The 18,415-nt window shown below is 38.6% G+C and overlaps 1 protein-coding gene across 5 annotated transcripts in view; it reads right to left on the reverse strand.

Annotated features, from left to right (window-relative positions):
• MOCOS (molybdenum cofactor sulfurase) overlaps positions 1–18,415 on the reverse strand; it is a 274,042-nt gene that overhangs the window by 185,995 nt on the left and 69,632 nt on the right. For 3 of the 5 annotated variants that reach the window (XM_084509001.1, XM_084509002.1, XM_084509000.1), the window contains one exon: positions 9,791–9,880. The exons of 1 other annotated variant lie outside the window; for it this stretch is intronic. Coding sequence is in view for 1 of the 4 variants with exons in the window: in XM_084508998.1 (XP_084365124.1) it covers positions 6,663–6,729; positions 9,791–9,880 (157 nt within the window). In the remaining 3 variants the exon portion in view is untranslated. Of the gene's footprint in view, positions 1–6,662; positions 6,730–9,790; positions 9,881–18,415 lie in introns of all 5 variants that reach the window. One more of the 5 variants, XM_084508998.1, reaches the window with a different exon arrangement.

Genomic DNA, 18,415 nt, shown 5'->3' on the forward strand with positions numbered 1-18,415 from the left:
CATTCAGAACATCAGAAGTGTGCGAATTGTTCAGAAATATATACACATATATGAAAAATATAAATAATATACCATGAACTATCTAGACTCTGCAGGACAAAAAATATAATCCACACTGGTAACTATTGACTTGGGTGAACTTTATACTGAAACTATTTCAGTGGAGTTTAAAGTTACCTAAAAAGTCAAGACAGGATCATGATGTGCAACAAAAACTGTATCAAAAAGCTGAGGAAATAGAACAGTAAGTAGAGCCAGAATTCACAAGCTTTTGGATGGGGAAAAAAACTCACCATGCAAATGCTGATTGCTTTCTGAGGACTTGAGCCTGATGGTTGAACTGCAGCAGGTATAAGGACAAGGGCAAAAAGCACTGCCTCTCAACAGAAGTGATACCGGGAATTTCAGATTCATTGAGGCACAGATGCCACCAGGGGAACCCTTGGGAATGCCATAGCATCTTTTCAACAGCTTAATTATATCAACAGATGAAGTATTTAGATTGCTTTACGAGTGAAATGAAAAAGATTCAAAACAGAGCTCAGTACTGGGTTTGCTAACTTCACAGAAAAATCTTTAGAGACTACATAAAAAGGTGCAGTAATAAATTACCTCTGTGCTTCTAAAAAGCATAGATGGATTAATCTTTCCCAGGGTGATGATGTTAAAGGTAACATAAGGTATAAGCAGCGTATGTTAAACTCTTCTGTTACACTGTCATCAGTTGTGCACTTCGTGGTAGCATATCATTGAATAAATTTCAGATGGAGGAGCAAAACAGAAAGCGTCCACAATCTTCAAAAAAGTAGACATGAGAAAAAAATACCAGCCGAATTTTGGACAACATACATAACTCAAGTTGGCATTCAAGACTCCTCAACTTTACCTGAAGCAAATGGAGCACACCTTGAATGCTGTATAACTTATGAGGAGAAACAGAGTCTACTGAAGTCAAAACAAAATTCTCTAGCACGAGAAGCGCACACACAGGATGGAAGAAAATACTTTTGTTCTAAGCATCAGGTCTTCCAAAAGCTTTGTTTAAAATACAAACGATCATCTTGGCCGGTAACGAAGTTGTCAGATTCCTCAGGAGCTGGCAGAGAGGCATTACAACTGCTAGGGTTCACAACAGCTTGACAGGACTATGCTACTACTCACTATAAACAGCCAAGGCACCAGTGTTACCAGAAGAGTCACAGAAAGGTGTCTCACTATCCTGCTTCTCAGGATGCAATTACTGTATTTCTTCTACAAGTATTGTGCAGTCTAAGGAGGAAAAAGCCTCCACACAAACTCTGAAAAGAGACAAGAAGATAAAAAGAACGGAAAAATGGAATTTGCATTGAGGAAATTTCACTATTTTTAACAAGGCGCGTTATTCCAATCGCAGCATCTTGTTCAACAGCCCCGGTTCCCTCTAGCAGGCTCTCCAGCAGTCACAGAAGCCATCAGGTCCCTGCCAAACGAGCAGACTGAATACACAGCGAGGCTTTGCACGCTTACAGAACATGAATAAACATGGTGGCCTGAGTCCAAGTAAGCCTGTGCCATTCCCTACACTCTGAATGCTGTTTAGAAAGCAATGGCACAGGAAGATCACTTCTAAACTCATTCTCCATCGCGTCTTCATCACAGCCACACTATAAAAGCAGATTCATGAGGGTTTTTTTCTGAGAAGGGGAGAAAACTAATAAAAGGTCACATCCATCCTTTTTCAAACATCTCTGCAAAACACCCACTATCCACCCATCCAAATTAAACTCAGGATTACCCAGGGTTAACTAACAAATTGTGTGTTCACACACTAGCAATCTTGACCTCCAGATTTTATTTCATTTTACTGAAGTACTTTTTTTCTTTCATTAAAGCATTCCAGATTTGGCACTCTTTGCAATAAGGATTACTCAAAGAACATCACCACGAATGCACAGATTTTATTTACTGCAATCTCTTCCTACAAACAACAGAGGTATAAAGCTGACTACCAGAAGAGTAATAGAGAATATTAACAAGTTCCTTTCTACAGCTTCAGCCGATCAAGTTAACAGATAATTTACAAAAATAGAGATGAAAAGTCCAGAAGTAAAGTTACAAAGTAAAGCAGACAGATTTCAGTGTTTTTTTTTTTTAAACTCATCCCAAAAATAACAGTACCTGCTACCCTTTTACTACCTTGTATAGGATCCATTACTAAAAGTAATGGATCGACTCCTAGAAGATCCTGTTTATAAAATGAAGTCCTTGTCTTTATGCTTTTAATTTATGTTTACTATCTATTCCAATACCTTTTTTTCTTTTAGTCCTATGAAGAAAAAAATAGATTGCATGAAAGGATAGGTGTTGCCGAACAGAAAAGAAGACAGCTCCTCTGCTGAAGCCCATGATCAGCTGTCACTCAGTGCGTAACAGAGCACGGAGTCAGGTACTGGTCCTGCAGCCACTCAGTGCGGGCACGCTGGGATCATTTCATTGCACGACTATGTAAAATTGTTATATGAATCATCAGGAAAATGATCACCTCGCTTGGCTATTATCCCACTCTTCCACAAAAAGCTTTTCATTATTCATAATTATCTTCGAATGGCACATCCATTCGCCATACACGGAGTCATTCTTGTGAGCAGCCTTTCCTTCCGACCCCGCTGCCTGTGTTATTTCAGGCTTGCCCTGGCAGCTGAATTGCTGGACCAGGAAAAGCAGCCTTTGAACGTGGCCTTAGAAAACAGGCATGCAAAAGGGCTGAACCATCCTCGTTTTGAAACAAGGTTTTCAAGTGGATAGGTATCATTAAGGAGGACAGCATGCAGGGCTCAGATGTCACTCCTCTCTGCCTCTCCAGCTGGTGACCTTTAGGAAGGACAAATCAATACTAAGCAGATACTGTATCTACTATTTCTTACTGTGTACCAAAGGTCAAGCAATTTTCATGTATGTATCAGTTCCAACATTCCTGTTTTCAGACACAGAACTGATTAAACCTGGGAATAAAGAATTCTTATCTTGCATATAGCACTGTTTCAGAACATGCGATAATTAAAAAAAAAAAAAGAGACTTGGAACTTATTTCAGAGGCAAGTTATGACGCTCACAGAAGGATTGCAACGCTTTACTTCGCTATCGTGAAATGATCTCTAAAAATAAGCTGCAGATGAAATTATAAACAGCTTTTATAAGACTGCTTCCTTTGCAACATTCTGAACCACCTGTGTGTTTTACCACAGAAGCAATTTTTTTGAAAAATACTAAGCCCTTTACGTTCATTTCATGCATGCCTGTTGCACCTTTTTCATCCATATGTGCAGGCCACAGAGATTCTTCTCCTCTTACAGTTTCCTTAGATGGCATATTTTGAGAGGCCTTTATAGAAAGACATGTTTTGGTTCTATATTTAAACTTGATCCCATTTAGCTCAATGCCAAATCCTTTTAGCATCAGTGAGAAAATTCTGTAGTACACATATTGCCATAGCCTAGGAGATGCCTGGTGCTGAAACTTAGCTGAATTTTCTTGACTTTATTTTATTATTATTTTTTTTTTTAACATTTGAATTCCCAAAGTATACTCAAGTTTAACATTTCATAGCAACTGAGGTTCAAGGATGAACATCGAAACTCTACTAAATTCAACAACATTTTGTTCAAATGGAAAAGGTACATTGCAGTCTATTTTAAACACACCACAAATTTAACACTAAAACATCAGTCTGGCTCTGGTTGGAAGACACCACTGCAAATGTAAGACCTAGAAGAACAATGTTTTTAAAATATTCAGAAAGCTAGTATTTTAAAATGACTGCATATGGGAAAAAGGTTATTTAATACCCACTCTAATGAATTTCTGAGTTGTATTATCTCTGCAGCATCGTAAGGAGATATTGCCACTCACATCCCTTAGCTGTAAGGAACGGAGCAATGTCACATCCAAATATCCGTAAGCAAAGTCATAAAAAGGGTCTATAATCTTTTCATGTGGACATTTAATACATTTAGAGAAGGTTTATTACAGTTCTTGCTTCCTCTTCTTGGCATCAATCATATTTAATACAAAGATACATACAATGTTAAAAATCACAGTTCACTTCAAATAAAGACAAGCAGTGTTTTACGAATAAAAGTTTTCTTTTTGTTCTTACTGTACTTGAGTTGGTCAAGAGGTAAACCATTTTCATTATTTAAATTTTTTAAATCATAGAAAACATCCACTGACTCTAATATTTAATCATTTATGCTATGTTCATGCAAACCTATGTTCTTAGAGTGGTTGCTGCCTGTCAAAAAATACCAAGGCAAAACCAAGTAACAGTTCTGCGTTGTGGAACAGTGTACATGGCCAGATTAGGGAAGTCTATTCTGATGTTGCTATCAGCAATATAGACAAATAACAAATCAGAAACTAAGATTTCTGTTTATTTTGAGGGTTTGTTATGTGGCTTGGACTAGATGATCTTTAAAGGTCCCTTCCAACCCAAACCATTGATACTATTATTCTGTTTTTAATTAATTGCACTGTGTCATCTGATCAGAAAATCAAATGAAAAGAATAATAATAATAAAATGGCATAGTACCATGGGGTCAATCCCTGAAAAGAAGTTATACATCTGGCTGCAGCCATGCTCCACAGGCAGAATTATAAGCAAGCAAATCTTTTAAAGATTTCTGAAATTACCCACTGAACTATTGTTTCACCAAAGAAATCTAGTCTATGTGCTGTGATACAGGACAGAGCTGCCTGTCTCCCTGTCTTGTCATATTGCTTATTCTGATTAGCTGCAACAGCATGAAAGTATAGATTTTTAATATACTTTTATTGCCTTTTAGATAGCTGACTTACTGACAGAAGTTTGGGGGCATTTTATTCCCCAATTTTTACAACTATGTTTTTTTGATTATTATGCTTTTAACATTTTTATTGGGGAATAATGGCAGAATTTCTATAGGACTAGCTGAAAAATCCTATTATTGAATTTGTTCAATTCTGCATCCAAATGAACTGAAAATGTTCATTTGCATGCAGAGGGCTTTTTATTTATTTATTTATTTTCAGGAGAAAAAAAATAAACAATGCAAACACTGCTATGTTTCCTGGAATTTCCCATGCTGCTCTTCTAAAAGTCTCATTTGTTTGTTTGTTTTGTTTTAGACAGGATCCAAAATAAAACAAACTGAAGATGTCATCTCTCAAAAAAAATCTGTATCTGTTACTCAGTGGAAGTCTATTTCCTTGCTCACTAACAGTGAAGAACATAGAGTACTATAGAAATTATTCCAGAAAAGAACACTTGCTACTGTACCTTCATAAGAAGAATGATTAAATGGCAACATTGAAATATCACTTGCAAGGAATTAAGATCAGAATTCTGACACTGCATGTGAGCACACAGGCATGCTCAGCAGACTGCAGGGCTGGAGGTATTGCTGTACATGGTTCTAAGCATCTGCTTGTGAAAACAGCCATTCCTTGTAGATTCTTTCATTTCACTTAGCCATACGTTAACAGGTTGTCATCCTGCCCAGCATAAGACAGGGCTGTGGAAAAGGCAAAAATAAATACTTTCTCCAGAATGTTCAGGGGGGGAAAAAAAAAAGAAGAGAGAAAAAAAAAAAAAAAAACCACAACAAGAAAAAAGGAAACAGGTTATACCCAGCACCATTTTGCAGCTAGAAATCTTGTTTTTTCACACCCTTATAAAAGTGCAGTCAGAGAAAAGGCAGCAAAAAGATGTAAAGTAGATTTTCTTCATTATAACTCTGAACACTACACTGCTATAGTTCCACTACTATTGATCTAAATTCTGTAATGTGTTTTGGCGAAAGGTTTGCTTTTAAAATGATAATAAAGAGGAATCTATGACATTTCCCACCCTGGGTAAAGAGTGCCATTAAAAGCAGGCCAATCAACTGTGGTCAAAGCTTGCATATTCTTCAGCAACGACATATTTTATAAAATATCAACAGGTACCTAAAAAAAAAAACACACACTAAAACCAATAACTAAGTTCCTAAGCCATATACGCTTGGTGTAAACTAATGGGAAAAAGTGCCCTTTCAGCTCACTGAACTCTTGGGAGAAACACTCATTTAGCGACTCAGTTTCCTTTCTTGCCCTTACCTGGAAGCCCTGATGCTATGTTTACTTTTTATTTTTCTTTTTGCTCTTAAAAATTACATTAAACCAACTTTAAAAGGTATTTTATTACTCCAACAGAAGAATCTGCTGTAAAACAAAGTACACATTCCCATAAGGTTTTTATAAATTCCTGCAAGCCATTATACCTTATTTAATGTCATCTGATTTTTTACTGTGTTCTTGCACTCAGTTCTACCTTACTAACTTACCATACCATCATAATAACACTGACTTTTGAAATTCAAAATTCTAAATATTTATTAAAACCATAGACTTATGTTACAGCACTAAGTTAACTACAGGAATTTAAGAACTGGGGCACCTGGGAGAAAAAGAACTCACTTCTCTCTGATTCTGTGCAATATTTGACTGCCCAAGTACCTCCTCCTTTAAAAGCAGAGTGTTTTCTTTAGATGTGACAGACAACCCTCCAAAAACGGCATCACATCTAAGTCATCAAAACAGCACAGACCTAATCAAAATGAAAAATATGAAGCGCATCATACAACATCTGAAAGAAAGATTATTCTACCTGTATCGGACATGCTCGATTGTGTCGTATGTCAGCTTGCTGCTGATATTCTGACTATGAGGGTTGCCTAGGAGACAACAGAGATATAGAAGTTAATCATTAATCACAGTTTTGGTATTAATTTTTTGCTTTTATCAAAGTATTACACCAAGCCAGCCTGAAAAGATGACAAAGAAAGATTTAATGTATACTTCACAGCAATGCCCCGAAGCTCCTCAGAATAGTTAGTCAAGAGGAAGGACATATAACAGAAGCAAGCGATTATGACAGACCTTGAAACTTCAGCTGTATCTGTTACTGGTACTTTGGCAGTTCCCTCTAAAAATACAACTGCATATGCACAAATGTTCCGCCACAGAAACACAGATAGAATGCTCATTAATAAATGTATCCATGCACTAATTAAGAAGCGATTTAGAAGACAGCAAACGGAGACAACAGACATTCATGACACCAGGATTATCCCTGTTCGTTTTTTTTTTTTTTGGTGTCTGAAATTCAAGTAGCTCATGAAAACATAAATTTCACTGCAAAATTAGTAGCCATCTTAGCACAGCTCAGCACAGGAATGTGTTAACAATTAAGAAAGTACCTAAGAAGTGCCTGAATTTATCTCCATGAGCAAAAGAGATTACAGCAATATCCACAGATGCACAACACTTTCCTACTTTCTTACTAGTAAATGCTTAAAGAACATGTCTAAACATTTTTGAAAGAGAACAAGAAAAAAAAAACACACAACTATATTAATACAATTTTGCAGTAAGCTACAGTATTATCTACTCTCTTTCTTAAATTTCAAAATCATCCTCTTGAAAGTTATTGAGTGACGGTTTTAAAAAGAATAACAAATTTAGAGCTCAGACCAAAGATCTAATACTTAAGACTGTACATGTCTGATGTTGCATTTCTCTAATTTCCAATTCAAATATTCTCAATTTAGAAGTGAGAATCTTTTACTTACATTCCTTTCCCTCATTTACACATGCAACAGCTAAACTGCAGTTCTTCAAATGTGTGGATTATCATCCAGAAAATAATAAAAAAAAAAGCTGCGAGCCAAATTCCCCCTTCATTCGCACCTGTGTCTGAGAAATGAACTCTTTTTATACAACAGTTATTGCCCTCAGAGTAGCAGGTATAAATGAATAAAGAGCCTTGACCATACAAGGGATCTCATTATCATTTTAGACAAAAGCAGCATAAAACTTACAATTTGTTCTTGCATAGTGTTACAGGTACCGTGCAAATCTACTCCAAAGTGGCAGCACTGCTATTTCCATTCATGACCACTCAATTGATTCACAACTTTATTTTTTTTATCTGCCACAGATGGTACTTCTAATTAAAAGGGTTGAGCCCAACGTTGTTTGAAATAACTAAGATCAGGGTGCATACATTTCACTTTACAACAGCCATAGTGACAGAACGTTAATTTTAATATCACTGACATGCATTTGAATAGGAGACTTTGAATGTAATCTAATCGATGTATCTTGTTATAACAGCAAAAAACCTTACCCTTATCAAGAACAACATTTATTTTTGTAGCGGAACTTAAATCCACGCTCTGGATCCTGGCCTTGTCAGCAGTCAGGAAATGAGAGAGGAAAATGATACGATACATACGAAGGTGTATGACAGGAAGACTAGCCAGAACTCCCCAGTGGCTTATCACTCAGGTGATAAGCACAAGTGTGCTGGTGCTTTAGCGAACACAGTTTTCTTTTGAAGCCGTGGTATCTAGCTCCCAAGTGAGGAATCACTTTGCTCTATGGATCAGGGAGCACAAGGAAGACGCAAAACTAGCAAAAAGGAGACATAGCCCACAAATATTAGCACACAGTAAGAAATTGTGATAACTTCAGTGGGACCACAAACAGCATATGCAGGTAATACTCTACAGTATTTTTTTTTCTGGATGAGCATGAATCATTCTTCTAATATAAAACATATCTCACAATAACAGTACTTCCTCAACTCAGGATGCTGCTGCGTTTATATAAAAGCACAAGCAGTGTGTGCTTCTCAGGGAGATGCAACCTGGTCTAGCAGGAGGTGTCCCTGCCCATAGCAGTGGGGTTGGAACTAGATGATCTTTAAGGTCCCTTCCAACCCAAGCCATTCTGGGATTCTGTGATAATAATGTCCTAGATGGAAAAACTCTTTCTCCAGCATCTTCTGCCAACCTCTGGCAATATGTAGGCTAGCTCCCCTCACAAAACACAAAAAGGGCAGTGGCTAGTTTTCAGTGACAGCCTTATGATTAGGCCCCTTTGCCCAGCAATGGAAGAGGGCAAAATTCACAAGGCCAAGGAAGAAAGCAAACACGAGAGTGAAAGCACCTCTGCAGCTCCTTGCAATGACTCTCCTAGAAGGGGCGAGGGTCTGGATTCTGGTCCATGCATAAGAAATTGTTCTTGTATTTTGAGATGAAAAAAATGACAGAAACAACCAAAGTGCTCAAGCTACTCTGTATTTACTTATCCCTTAACCCCTGGGCAGAGTAAACCCTCCTTTTGATTTTTCCTTTTCACCACCAGTGTGAATCTTGATTCCTTCCACATGACCGACAGATGTGTCTCTCCCGGTGGTTTTCTCCTGGGAGGGCAAATCAGGTTTGAACATCTCAAACAGGAGAAGAAACTGAACCATTATGTCCCACTCTGTAGAGGTGCTCAGAGCTTGCTCTCTGCTATTTTACATAGGCTCTGAGATCACTGAAGCTAAAACTTTCATGAATCTAGTTCTAAGTGACTTTCCAAGCTTATCAAGGGTGTACAATGGGCAAAACAACCAAGAACACAGACTAGGTATACTAGGCATCATCATGCTAACTGAAGGCACTGCCTCCTGATCAGAGCTAGCAGGGTTCATCGGCACAATGGCAGGCAGAGGAGTTTGTATCTGTCTGCACCCCTCCACACAGACGTGCCCTTGGCCACTAAAAACAATGCCGGAGATGAAACAAAGAGATTGGGACTCCTCTGCAAAGTCACTGGTCCTCCAACAATACTACAGCAGTGTTAAAAAACACGGAAGACCTCTTCCAACAACAAAATAGTACTGGTTTTGATCTATTTATACCGAATCTTGGGAAAAATAATGGAGCACTGCTTCGTACTTACCATAAACGTTGTTTCTGAGGTCCTCAGTAAAAGCTTTAAGTAGACTATCTGGGAAAAGTGTTGCACCCGCATGGTCAAGGTAAGTTATCCCTAAAATAAAAATAAAATGATTAGATCCAATTTTTTGCAACATTTAATTCCAATTTCTCATAGTATACCATACAAATGTCCACAGTGAAGCATACCATTCAAAAAGTTGATTGCCCTAGAGTTCCTAGGGTATGACATTTCCCTGTCTGGCTTAGAGGCCTGCATGGATATTGAAAAAAATAATGTCAAAAACATTCTAATAATCAAGCAATGTTCACAGTGAGGCATTTTCCACTCACCGGCAGAGAAAACAACAAAAAAAAAAAGGACACTAAAGAAGCCCAACAACTTGATTGCATCTTTTTAATTTTTAACTAAAAGCAAAATATTTTAAGAGGTCTTTTTTCCATGATTAGACATCACACACTTTGAAGAGAAACATGTTTTTGTTCTGTCTGTACGAGACTGCACAAACTAATGTTTGAACCACAGCACCTTGTCACTCCTAGGCACTACATATTATCAAAACTATTACTACATTAATACTAATTACTATTATTAATAGCAACAACAATAGCGTTGCCTCCTCATTGACATGAAACAATTATCTCAAGAACTGACAAGGCAAAAATCATGCTTGAAGCCCAAACGCGGGACTAGTTTAAGTTTAAATGCATTTAAATATTCTCGCTACTTTGCTTCACTTAACATTCAATTCATTTTTAAAGTCTCCTTTTATATTATTAAGCTATTGCAAAACTTTTAAATAAAAGCTTATTGGAAATGAAGGTTTTTTCATGTTTGGCCATTTTAGATTTCTTAATCTTTAGCAATTATTCTTCAATTTCTCCTGTGTGTCGCATGCCCTTTATTAGTTTTTTTCATTTCACTTACCTGAAGTATTTCAAGCTATTTCAAATTTTAATAATGATGAATATGATTAAGATTAGAATTTAATAAGTATTTTAAAGGCCTTCCCTCTCCACAGGGATTTAAAACTGAGTTAAGCTTAAACAAGAAGCCTTGACACTTGGAAATATATATAATTATATATTATGTTGCTGTAGCAGTGATTCAGTGGGTAAGGATGTGAGACTGCTAATGATAATACCAATCTGGACACCCATCCCTTTTCCTATTTTCTGAAAGCGAAAAGTTCTTCCCTGCCTTATGATTCCCCCATTTATACTGTCCGGTATAAAGCAGATTTTTTAATGTGCTGAAGTTAATCGAGGAAAAGTGTTTTGAGGTGCTGTGAGGGAAGGAGGGTGGAAAAAACCTGGACTGATTTATTAGATATACAGACTTTCTGACTTTTTTTTTTTTTTTTTTTTTTAAATCCTAGAAAGTTTCTCTCAAGCAGTATGAAGAAGTACATACAACCATCCAGGTCAAAATGAAGATTTAGAAGTCCTGTGGTGAAACCTGGCTGTTCCACAGTCAGTCTACATGTCAAATGCCAGCAGGCAAACTTCACTTCAAGGAATTGCCTACACAATCACGCCAAGCCATCCTTACTATAGCAGAAATACCCTTATGTCTACACTCAACTGTTTTTATGAATATGCTATGTACACTATAGAAAAGAAACAGTGATACAGAAAATTGGCAGAGAAGATATTTTCATGCCATTTCTAATAAAAAAGACATTCATTGTAAAAATTCCTCTGATAATTTCTGGCACGAAAATTTCCTTTCTGCCCACTTAAAAATTATTCACAGTTTCATTCAGGAGCCATGGCAATCACTTGGCATTCCCCAGCCCCAGAGATGGAGGTATTTCAGACTGAGAGAAGCACGTGGTGCCACTTCAGGGGATGGGCCAGGGATGCCCAGAGGGCATCTGGTGGCCCAGGAGGACCAGCATCGCCTTTGCTGTGACAGGGGATCAGCTTTACCTTCACCAGGCCATGCAATTGCTATGACGGGGCCACCTGTGAGGCTCATTATTCACCTGACACCAGAACATGCTTGGGAGCAAACTTTTCTGGCTCTGACGTGGAGTTGAAGCGATTGCAAGTACATGCAATTTGGTTTATTAATTTTTATGGGCCACACAAGCTCATCCACACAAAGCTTATCTGGACCTAGATGCCTCCGTACAGTTTTTGGATCCTTTCAGTCAGAAGGAGCTTGACAGTATCAAAGAGGTAACTTAGCTATATGGCATGCAAAAAAATACCCTGCTAAGGCTGATCACATCAAACCCACCCCTTTGGAAGGAGCAACAACGCTTTCCAGGCAGACCAGCGGGAGACAATGTGAGCAAAAAGTCCCCCTACATGATTTTTCAAATTTGATTTTCATGTAGCTAATTAAGAAGGACAATACCCTGATTTTATTAAATGTAAATACTTTTGAAATTGCTCACTTGTTTTTAAAATCCCACCCCTGGGTACATCATTCTGAAATCATGGGAGGATATTTGATTGAGGAAGGAAAAACTACTAATTCTTAAACTTTTATTTTATCTTTGATGATGTTGTTTAATTGAAAACAGAGAACAGCATTTAATACTCTTTCTAAACTGCCTGAAAAAAAAAAGAAAAAGGTGCTCCCATAATTTGAGACTGCACTGAAACAAATATCTTTATTGCTATTGCATTTTTATGCTGTAGTTTTTTCCTTCTTGTCTTATTTCAATAAAACTGTGGTTTTAGAGGAAAGAAAACAAGAGTTGTGGCACATGCATAACACCTGCAAACAAAATAACATTAATAATTTTCATTGTGTTTTTTTCCCCTAGTTTAATAACATTTGCTGTTTTAACTTTATTGAACGCACATTAACGAAAGAGATTTGTCAGTACATACAGAGTAATCTAGCTCCCTCTGTTTCACTGTGGTATTTGGTATATAGCCTGTCAGCACCATGAAATTACGCTGTTTATGGCAAGTAACAAGAGAAAGAAAGCATAATGTGATCAACCAAAAGAAAATTAAAACATAATACCTATTAGGACCTGTTTTCTTTACTTGGGGAAAATGTAAAATTAACTTTGAGTTTAATTTACATATTATTATGTTTGGAATGTGCAAATGACTTCATTGATCGAATAACACACCAACTATTTGATAAAATCACATTTCAGAAGGAGTTTTTTTTATAGGACTATTGAAAACCACTTAATGTACCAGCATTAGTTATGTAAAGTTATTCAGCAAGAGTATCCATTCATAAGCTATAATATTCACATGCGAATATTGCAAATTATTTCTACATATTTCTCAAATGTGGACCAGTCCTTCTTGTTCAAGAAAAAAACAGCACAACAACAACAAAACAACAAAACCACAAAATAAACAGATCCCTTTTTTCCTTTTGTTTTAGAATTCATGTCTTGATAAAAACATCCACCAGCTCTGCATACCAGACTTAACTCTTTGCAAAACTTCAGGCATGAACATGCACGTGCTGCCTCAGAAACGCTGGGGGTCCATTCAGTTTAACTGAATACTCCTATCTTGTATGCAAAAAATATTAATGTTTTGTAACATTTTAAAATTAAGAGTTTAACATCAAATGAGAACACTGGACTAAACATATGGTCCAGTCCGACCACCAGCAAAGAAACTAAAGCAAAAGGAAAGTGCAATGATTAATCTTTCAGAGCCAAAATACTTGCCACCAAAAACGTGGCTCCACCTGGCTCTGAAGAACCTAAAAGGCATCATTTGAGAGCAGAACTAGCCAGTTACCTCTTTATTAAATCTTCTAGGAGTTATGCAGTGGAGCATAAGACTACAGCCCTGCGGGTGCTGCAGAGGGGAAGGTGAGTAGTGGCCTGCAGGGAGATCAGGCCTTCTTCTCTCTGCCCCACCACCAGACCAGGCCTGGTCATCCAGCTGACAGCTGGCTAAATGATGACTCTTTCAGTGTCCTGAACATTAATTATGCTCTTTTATCCCCTGACGTTCTTCTTGATGCTACACATTTCTGAGCCGCGACAGCACATCACTTGCAAAAATAACCAGTTGACCAACTTGCCCTGCATCCACCTCCTAAACTTTTCGCAATGCTGTCATAGAATCAGAGAATCACTAAGGTTGGAAAAGACCTCCAAGATCATCTGGTCCAACCATCACCCTACTACCAATGTCATCCACTAAACCCTGTCCCTAAGCACAAGGTCCAACATTTCTTTGAACACCCCCAGGGACGGTGACTCCACCACCTTCCTGGGCAACCCGTCCCAATGCCTGACTGCTCTTTCTGAGAAGAAATGTCTCCTCATTTCCAACCTGAACCTTCCCTGGTGCAACTTGAGGCCATTCCCTCTAGTCCTATCACTAGTTACCTGTGAGAAGAGGCCGATCGCCAGCTCCCCACACCTTCCTTTCAGGTAGTTGTAGAGAGCAATAAGGTTTCCCTTGAGCCTACTCTTCTCCAGACTAAACAACCCCAGCTCCCTCAGCTGCTCCTCACAGGACTTGTGTCCCAGACCCTTCACCAGCTTTGCAGCCCTTCTCTGGACATGTTCCAGGGCCTCTCTGTCCTTGTAGTGAGGGGTCCAAAGCAGAACACATTACTACTGCAGTCCCCATGACCAACATGGCCATGCAGTGGCTTCCCAGGTACTTCCCAGGACCTTGTCAGTGCAAGTTTCCCGTGCCCCAGCCCATTACAGCCTGCCAGTCACGCTGCCAGAAGTTTCCTAACGAAGAATGAAATGTGTATTTACAAGGCAGGAACTGTGCGGAATCATGAAGTTCGACTGGCGGATATAATTACAATTCAGTGGGATTATATACACAAAATTACTTGGAAATAGATACAGCCAGTGCCCTGGGGAGACAGTATATACCTTAAGTACAGCGACATTAAGAACAAACAGTATGAAATCGATTATATGAAAACAAGCTGAAGGCAAAATAAAGCTTTATCTGTCAAAAGATGAATATGAGAGACTTTCATACACCAACGCACAAAAAAATAAATAAAATAAAATGAGAAAACTGGAATAACCAAGAACTAAGAAGTGACAAAATAGCGAGGAGAGAGCTCTACAGGGGTTGTAGGCGAGTGGGCCATCCTCTGGATCCAGTAAGGTGCTAGGAGATAATTGAGTATCACATCAGCTACCTAAGGTTATTGCCACCATCTAAGCCAGGTGCCCTTTAGACGCTGTTCCCTCTTTCCAATGACTGCATAAGAGCTTGCCCTCCCTACCAGAGTTGCTCCTAAGTTAAATGCCAAAAGCAGCTTTAACTAGGTTGTGCACCTAACCTTGACAAAATCACTTGAAATCTCATGATGACACAGTGAATGGCATGCCCACATACTGTATAAAAATCCTAGCTCTGCAAAAAAAACCACATCAATGAAGTACATTAAAAAGTAAAGGAAAGAAAATCCTACTTACATGGCTTGAGATTGGCTTCTGCTAGACATTTTCTGTTCTGAGCATTCAGTGAATATTGTAAACTATTTGGTATCCATGCCTTCAGTTCCTATTTGGCATCAATTTAGACAAAAGCTATCAAAACCAGATTACGTTTTCTGAATAACAACATCCCTCTCACCTAAACTCTGCTGCTCTGCTCAACAAGGCAGTGTTTTGTTTCCGTTGCTTAGGGCCAGAAGCTCTTCCTAAGACCACAAAAGCCTGGTGCTTGGCAGACAAAAGCATTGATACGAAAGCCTGAACAGTTACCATAAGGTTCGAGGTGACCCTGCACCTCAGCACCAGTACACCAGCAACCTGCATGAAGGAGTTTGTGCTTCATAGGCTGCTAACTGACTTGTGTGCAAAAGCAGTGCATAGCTGATGCATTTTGGGGGTTGACTTGATGGACTGATCACAAAACATGCAATTATGTTTATACATAGTAAATTCCATTAGTTTTCTCCGCTTTCTGTTGGCTTGCATTATTTCTTCTCATTGCACTATTAGCTTCAGCAAAGCATTCAGAGTATTAAATCAGTTTGCAGTCAATATCACATACCATCTTTGCTGTACTCCTCAGCAACGGCCACAGAGACCCCCAGAAAAGCTCTTCAGGTGGCCAAAGGCCTGAAAATTGTGAACTGATTACTGAAATGTAAGCACTGGCTGTACTCCACATACACAAGTAGTTTATAGTACCCCTATGTGCAGTGTAGCCTGCTGGTACTGAGGTCCATGTGAGTGCAAGGATTTCACATTTAAGAAGTCATATCCAACCCTACAAAATGCATCTTTCACAGCTGCAGAAAAAAAAAATTACGTGCCACCAAATTTCATCATTTACCAGCTCCTGTGCTAAATGAGACCACAGTAAATGGATCAATGAGCACCCACCTTCATCCATGGGGCCCACCTGTAATACACAGCTTCATCCAATGTTCACTTTCTGCCCACGAGGGCCGACTAAATATCGATTGCAGCCAGTGCTGTTATTTCTGCAGGCACCTTTAACAGGTTGCGTTTCAGATTCTGGTTGAAGCCTTACTCATGGGTATGAATCAAGAGGTACCTCAGCTACATGCGAATAACATACTGCAGCCCACCATCACATCATCTTTGGATGAAATATAAATCACAAGTGATTCATATTTATGCAAGTCTTCAAACGACTGCAGCTTACCCAAACCGAAATTCATTTTCACACCTCCCTAGTGAAGGTACGACCGACCATCTTTCAGTCTTTCTTCCCCCTCTGTCTCTGATGCAATAGATCAAATGATAGAAGAGTTGAAAGAGAACATGGTTCCTGTTCTTTTACTACTGGAAAATGCTTTTGTTGGTAGTGCTGGAATTTTCACAGAAACATTCCCTTTTGCATTGGAAAGAGGCAGTATGAATTTTAACTGGAGATGAAAACATGCTAGTGGAAAGCAGTGTTTAAGGAATCTTAATCAGTTATAATAATGGTCATTAGTTAAACGTTCTTGTTTCAATCTCCTGCACTACTTTTTCTTCCCATTATTCCCATAAAACAGTCACAAGGCGTGCAACAACATGTCAGGATAATGTTTGAAACTGACTTTTCTAGTCAGTTCTGTTTCTTGCTCTGTGACCTATACTAATAGGATTCGTACAAAATCTAGGACAAATTAGTGACTCTAAATATTCCCAGTAAAATACAACAAATGAGATGTTCACTGATACATCGAAGGCTTTTAAAATGGTTTTATTGGTTTCCAAGAAACATTAGAAGATAAACTAAGTTCAAAATAACAGGGAAAAAAAATAGTTACCCTTTACATCTCCTTTTTCCTTAAAATTTTCCTTCCTGAATTTTCCTTAAAAATCATTTCCTTACACAGAAATACTCAGATCACTATGAGGTGCTGGGAGCTAGAGGCTTGGGTTGAACAATCAACCATGGCAAATTATTAAACACCCATATAAGAACTGGTAAGTGTAACAAAAAGTGAATGACACACAGCAAAAATCAGCTTATTGGTGATCATGACTCTTCAGGCCCTGCAGGACTTTCAGCAGCCATCTCTTCTTGGTGACAAGAAGACTTTCAACGTGTTCTTTAGCAAACGCAACAGTACTTCCCTCTGCTGGCTTTTTCCAGCAAAGATGAGAGGCTGCTGCCGCTGCAAGCCACTAATGAAGTTATCCTGCAGTGGAAGTTCTTCAAACGAGGCTCTCCACAATTACAGCCACTGATGGAAACAGCAAACAGTCTGTTGCCAGGAGCAGATAGTGAAGATCAATTTCAGGGATATAAGCATAAGAGGCACATGCATTACCCTTAAGCACAAATTAGGACTATCCTTCAGAGAAAAAAAAGTGTAAAACTAAATAGCCAAGTCACCAAGAGGAACTTCATGTAAATTCAAAGCCTATGAAATGAAGTGAGGACCATCGACCAGAACCCTCTTCTCATAACATGGGAGATCTGAAAAGGTCCTTCTCCTGGCCCCCAGTGGATAGGCCTTTGCTACAACAGGTAACTGCACCCATCAACCAAGCTAATTCCTTCTGAAAAACAGGTAGGTTATTAGTCTACCTTCCTAATATCAGGCCGGCACATCAGAATCTCATCCTCCTAGTAGGAAACTGCATCTGAAGTCCTAAACTATGTTTTTTCACAGCCAGTGTATTTTTGTAACTCCCACGTCAACTTCCTTTTGGTTTAATACCTATTATTACCCAGTCTGCTTCATTGGGTATTTCTCCCTTGATGAGCCAGTAGCACCTCTCCACCTGACCTGGCTACAAAAGCCAGCTTCCTTTATTTCTAATGCACTACACATCTCACTACTCACTCCAGCAGTGGCAGCTCTTCCAGCCAGAAGCCCCTTCTTCGGGGGCACTAGGGTATGGAGAGTATGAGGTGGGGGACTACAACACACATCCCAGAAAAAGATCTCAAAGTTCAGAAAGTCAGAGGTATCTTCCCTAACATCACTGGAAAAACCTCTCCTCTGACTAGTACACCTGATGTCTCTTGGCTTAGGCTCCTAATTGTATTTCAGTTTGCCTTCTATAGTGGAAAAACATCAAGTACAGAAGTTTCAGTGTTGCTTCTGAGTAGCTAGTTAAGATTAATACAATGCATAGTGGGAATTTCATTTGAATAGGACACAGAAATAGTGGTGTTTTATTAGGGAAATACATAGCAACTATGAGAAAATACGTATAAGCTTTTCTATTGC

Source organism: Aythya ferina (assembly GCF_964211825.1).
Source record: "Aythya ferina genome assembly, chromosome: 2".
NCBI lineage: Eukaryota > Metazoa > Chordata > Aves > Anseriformes > Anatidae > Aythya > Aythya ferina.